The sequence below is a fragment of the Eupeodes corollae genome, chromosome 1 (assembly GCF_945859685.1).
Source record: "Eupeodes corollae chromosome 1, idEupCoro1.1, whole genome shotgun sequence".
In the NCBI taxonomy this organism is placed as follows: domain Eukaryota; kingdom Metazoa; phylum Arthropoda; class Insecta; order Diptera; family Syrphidae; genus Eupeodes; species Eupeodes corollae.
Genome location: NC_079147.1, coordinates 17429099 through 17434854, shown reverse-complemented (window position 1 = coordinate 17434854; position 5756 = coordinate 17429099). Strand labels below are relative to the sequence as shown.

At 35.3% G+C, this 5756-nt stretch overlaps 2 protein-coding genes across 2 annotated transcripts; both read left to right on the top strand.

Moving 5' to 3' along the window:
* The first annotated feature begins 252 nt into the window (after positions 1–252).
* On the top strand, positions 253–2180 carry LOC129947533 (uncharacterized). Its single transcript, XM_056058165.1, has 2 exons — positions 253–2115; positions 2163–2180. The coding sequence occupies exons 1-2, from the start codon at positions 253–255 to the stop codon at positions 2178–2180; spliced, it is 1881 nt and encodes a 626-aa protein (XP_055914140.1).
* Positions 2181–2478: 298 nt separating this feature from the next.
* LOC129947450 (uncharacterized) lies at positions 2479–3495 on the top strand. Its single transcript, XM_056058049.1, has one exon. It carries the CDS (start codon positions 2479–2481, stop codon positions 3493–3495), a length of 1017 nt encoding a protein of 338 aa, XP_055914024.1.
* Positions 3496–5756: the final 2261 nt, after the last annotated feature.

Genomic DNA, 5756 nt, shown 5'->3' with positions numbered 1-5756 from the left:
ATACTCATAGGCGCTGATCACTTTTTCGATGTACTTAAGAATGGACAGATTAAATATTCAGTTCACGAGCCAATCCTCCAAAATACTATATTTGGTTGGGTTGTTGCTGGTCCACATTATCAATCTAACAATCACCTAGAAAATCCAAAGTCTTATCAAGTAACCGTTAACTGTGACATCGAAAAATCAATAACAAAATTTTGGGAGATAGAAGAAATCTCAGATACAAGAAGTCAATATACCGATGAGGAGATGCATTGTGAGACTCACTTTAAAACTCACCTTCGCATCAACTCCGACGGTCGCTTTACTGTACGCTTGCCATTTACAAAATCACCTCAGTGTCTTGGCAATTCGAGGCAAACAGCAGTATCATGTCTTCTCTCTATGGAGCGTCGTCTAGTTAGAGATCCCAACCTGTATCAGCAATATCGTAACTTTATGAATGAATACATTGCCATGGGGCATATGCAGAAAATCCCCCACAGTGAAGTCAACATTGCTGACAACAAATGTTTTTACTTACCTCATCATTCAGTTCTAAAACCTTCAAGTACAACTACAAAGTTAAGAGTTGTTTTTAATGCATCGCGTAAAACGTCGTCTAATGTGTCTTTAAACGATATCCTGGGGGTTGGTCCTACCATTCAACGAGATCTTTTTTCAATTTTGATTAACTTTCGACAATTTAAGATACCAATTAGCGCAGATGTGACCAAGATGTACAGACAAATTCAAATAGACTCTCAAGATTGGAACTATCAAAGAATTGTGTGGAGAGATGATTTATCAAATAAAATACAAGATTATTGGCTCACAACTGTGACGTATGGCACGTCTTCAGCTCCATTCCTTGCTACTCGGGCTTTATTTCAAATCGCGAATGATTGCATTTCAACCCATCCTATCATATCACATATAATCAAAAATCATTTCTATGTAGACGATTTGCTGACGGGGGCAGACAGTGAAGAAGAAGTAACAAATATTCGAGAGGGGCTGGAGAACGTATTAGAAGGAAGAGGATTTGAACTTCGTAAATGGAAAAGCAGTTCTAAAGAATTCATCAAGAAGATTGCTCCTGACAAAAGAGACACGGAATGTATTGATTTTGATTCTGAGCCCACAAAACTTTTAGGCTTATACTGGAACCCAGACGGTGATTATTTTAGTTTCCATGCATCGTTAACCAATAAACTTTCAATTACCAAACGTTCAATCTTATCGGAGTCTGCAAAAATCTTCGATCCACTCGGTTTACTGTCACCTGCAACCATTGCCTTAAAAATCCTCTTCCAACAACTCTGGGTAGAGCAACCAAATGGAAAAAAACTAGAATGGGATGACATCGTTCCTGAAAGGTTGGCTGAAAGGTGGTGTATCTTTACAGAAGAATTCAAATATTTTAAGAACATCAAGGTAGACCGATGGATTCATACAAGAGATCTAAGAAGTTGCGAGCTCCACGGTTTCTGTGACGCGTCAGAGACAGCATATTCAGCCGTCATTTACTGCAGAACAGAGGATCAAGGAAATATACACGTCAAAATTGTCGCTGCAAAAACTAGGGTAGCTCCACTGAAACAGCAATCACTTCCACGTCTTGAGCTCTGCGGAGCTCTCCTACTTGCAAGGCTTTTTGAGTCTATACGAAAAGCCTTAAATAATGAAATACAAAGCATGACAGCATGGACAGATTCTCAAATAGTATTGAGTTGGTTGAACTCCCAGCCTCGGCGGTGGACAACTTTTGTCGGAAACAGAACCGCAGCAATATTAAACATATGTCAAGCTGATTGGTGGCACTACGTTCCCTCACAAGACAATCCAGCTGACATAGCATCAAGGGGTGCATCTCCTAAAACTCTGAAATCTTCATCTATCTGGTGGCAGGGTCCAATGTGGTTAATTCAACCTAAATCATATTGGCCTTCGCAACAGTCATCATCATCATACCAAACAAAAAATGAAGAGAAAAGAATCAACTTTCAAGTTTTCCATACAACTGAGTCAGATTCCGTATTGGAGAAGATACTGACGACATCATCTTCATTTGACAAAATCGTTCGCATGATGGCGTATTGGTTGCGGCTTAGAAGCATTCTACAATTCAAGGTAATACAAAAAAAACTTGATATTATAACACCTTTGCCTGCTTTCAGCTTACTTTCGACACATGAAATAAAAACTGTTACAACTAGCTTCGTTCGCTGGGTACAACAAGTAGAATTCGCCAAAGAATTTAAGAGTCTTAAAACGAGCAAATCAGTTAACGGATGTAGCAAACTTTCATCGCTCTTTCCGTTCATCGATGGTGATGGTATTCTGCGAGTTGGAGGTCGACTTCACAACTCGTTATGCAATTTCGACGCACAGCATCCAGTCATACTCCCAAAGAAACACTTAATAACGTCTCTCTTGATAGATCAGTATCACAAACGATATTTGCATCCAGGCCCGACCCTTCTCCTTTCCATCATGCGGCAACGATACTGGATTATTGGGGGACGAAGCACAATTCGTCATTATATATACAAATGTCTGAACTGTTTTCGACTTAAACGCATCAAACAACAACAACTTATGGGAAGCCTGCCCGAAAAACGACTACATCCAAGCAGGCCCTTTTTGCATTGCGGCGTAGATTACGCTGGTCCCATCAAAATTCGTCTCAACAAGGGTCGAGGTGCAAAAACAAGTAAAGGATACATCGCACTGTACGTTTGTTTCAGTACAAAGGCAATACACGTGGAGATGGTATCCGATCTAACAACAGATGCATTCATTGCATCATTAAAACGTTTCATTTCGCGACGGGGAATTCCAGCTGGAATATACAGCGATAATGGGACCAATTTTATTGGTGCTAAAAGAAAGCTCTCAGAACTTTATAAGATGGTTTTATCAACAGATTTTAACAACATCATATCCACATTTTTATCAAAAAACGAGTGCCAGTGGCACTTCATCCCGCCTGTTTCACCCCACTTTGGCGGATTGTGGGAGTCAGGTGTCAAAGCAGTAAAAACACATCTAAAGCGTGTAATAGGTGATGCTGTGCTAACATTTGAAGAGATGGCCACACTACTAACACAAATTGAGGGAATTCTTAATTCCCGCCCGATATCTCAAATCAGTGACTCCGATACAAGCAGCTTGGACCCTTTAACTCCGGGTCATTTTTTAATAGGCACTGCTATAACCGCACTTCCAGAAAAGAGTCTTTTAGAAACAAACCCACAAAGACTTAACCGATGGCAACAAATTCAGCGGATAGTTCAATCATATTGGAAACAATGGTCACGCGATTATTTACATGAACTTAACCAACGCCCTAAATGGAGAAAGGAACATAAGAATGTCGCAGTTGACGATTTAGTCCTTGTACATGAAGATAACCTGCCTCCAACTGCTTGGCTTCTTGGGCGTATAACCGAAGTACATCCAGGAAAAGATGAAATGGTGCGAGCAGTTACCTTGCGTACAAAACTGTGAGAACTCAAACGTCCCATCGTAAAAATATCTAAACTACCTATTAATTAAAGTGAACTTTAATGGGGGCAGAATGTTATATTATGCTGGCAACGTCCAGCCAAAGTCAGTTCAAATCAAAGATTAATAAAAGAAAGGTACTTGTCCAATAAGTGTGTTTTATTTTAACATCCAACGTACGTGACCTCATATACGATATTTCACAATTATTAGCAAGATGTATGGATCCTTACAAATCATTAAACACCTTAGCACATTTGGTTTCAATTAGAAAACAACCTAATTTTTTCAATTAAAAAATACCTCAAACGATTCGACAGCATTCGTCCCTAAAAACACTTTATAAGATAATAATAAACAAAGAACTTTCCTACCGTTTCAAGAAATTAATTTTCTGAACTAGTCTCAGTCTTTTATATATTGCAAACATGATTTGATTGCAGAGACTCTTAACGTCAATGTTTTGTTTATCATAAGAGAGTGGAACCCTTTACCCTTTTCCATCAAAAGACTAAGCAGCACCACGTAGTTCGAGGTGGTTCTATTGCGGTACTCGGCTGTTTATTGAAATTTCAAAAATCAATCACTTTTGGTTTTTAAAATATACCCCCTTAAAATTTCAAAAATAAATAATTAAACGGTGTTTACTAGCCTTTAGGGACCTTGTCGTCCATTGAAGTTAATAGAATTTATTTTAAAAGATTGTAACTTAATACTTATTCAATGCTTAATTTTTACTATTAATTGTAGGGTTCATAGCTCCAAACAAATAAATGGACTGGTTTTCAGTTGAAAGTTTTAAGTTTTTAAATTAGAAGATTACTATTCTGTCTAATTTGTTTCTTTTAAATTACTACACATAACTTTAATAACCTAAGATCTAAAGGTTAATGTTTCATTCATAACCTCATATTCAAATTACGAAAAAAAAATAATATAATGGAGCTGCCGTGGGTAAAATTTTCTTTCAATTTTTAATGACATTTCTTGGACCTTTAAAGGACAAAATCCTAAGGAAATATGTCTTCTCAAAGTTTGTTTATGGTAGCGATTTGTCAAATTGAAAATTTTGACTTTCTCGACATTTCAAGGTCCCTAGAGTCGAAATAAAAGATTTTAAGAAAGATGTCTGTGCGTGCGTGTACGTTCGCGACGTTTTTTCGTCGTCCATAGCTCAAGAACCAGAAGAGATATCGACTTCAAATAAATTTTGTTATACAGATAATAAGGCAGAACAATGCAGAAAGGGCTCTGAAGAAAATTGCGTGTGTGGTTTTTTTTTTTCCATAGCAGTTTATAAAAAAAGATGAAAATTTTGATTAACCCTAAATATCTTACGAAGCATTGACGCTAGAGACTTAAATTAAATTTAATATTATATATTGAAACGTACCAAACGTAAACATTTTTAGAAAAAAATCCAATCAACGGGTTTTTTTTATAAATCAAAAAAACTGAATAAAAACAGTTTTGTGCAAAAAAACGTTTTTAACATCAGGTAGAATTTTTAGAAAAATCGAATTAAAAGTAATTTTTATAAAAAATAAAAACTTAAAAAAAAATCATTACTCAAAAATGGTAAAAATTGATTTTCGACTCAAATATCTTTTCAAAATTTTGACATATTAGCTTTAAGCTAATTTTATCTTTTAAAAAATATTGTTGTCAAAATTCATTAAAATTTTGAGAAAAATCGAATTGTCAGTTTTTTTTACAAAAAAATAAAAACCTAACAAAAAAAACAATACTAAAACTTGGTAAAGTTTTACTTGGACTCTAATAGCTTTTCAAAAATTAAAAATATTGTTTTCAATTTTTTTTTAATTTCACAGAAAATATTGTTTTCGATAGTCAGCAGTTATTTTTTTTTAAGTATAACAGTATGTTAAAATCTACAAAAATGCGCAAATTTGATAAAAAATTGTTTTCTAATAAAAATCTATTCAAAAAAACTAGACTTTCAAGATAAACTATTTCTTTATATGAAAAATATTGTTGGTAATTTTAAAAATTCTAAGAATAATTCAACTGACCACTTTTTTAAACCAACCTGAAAACCTACAATTTTTTAAGCAAGGCAAATCGACAGACGAAATGGCAATTTATCAGTGTGGGTCGATTCCCAGCCTCTTTTTAAACTTCCCATAGGAAGTTATTGTAATAGGTCCGATTTTTCAAATTGAAAATTTTGACATTTCTACACGTTTCAAGGTCCCTAAAACCGAAACAAAAACATTATTAAATTTTTGTAAACATTGATTTTC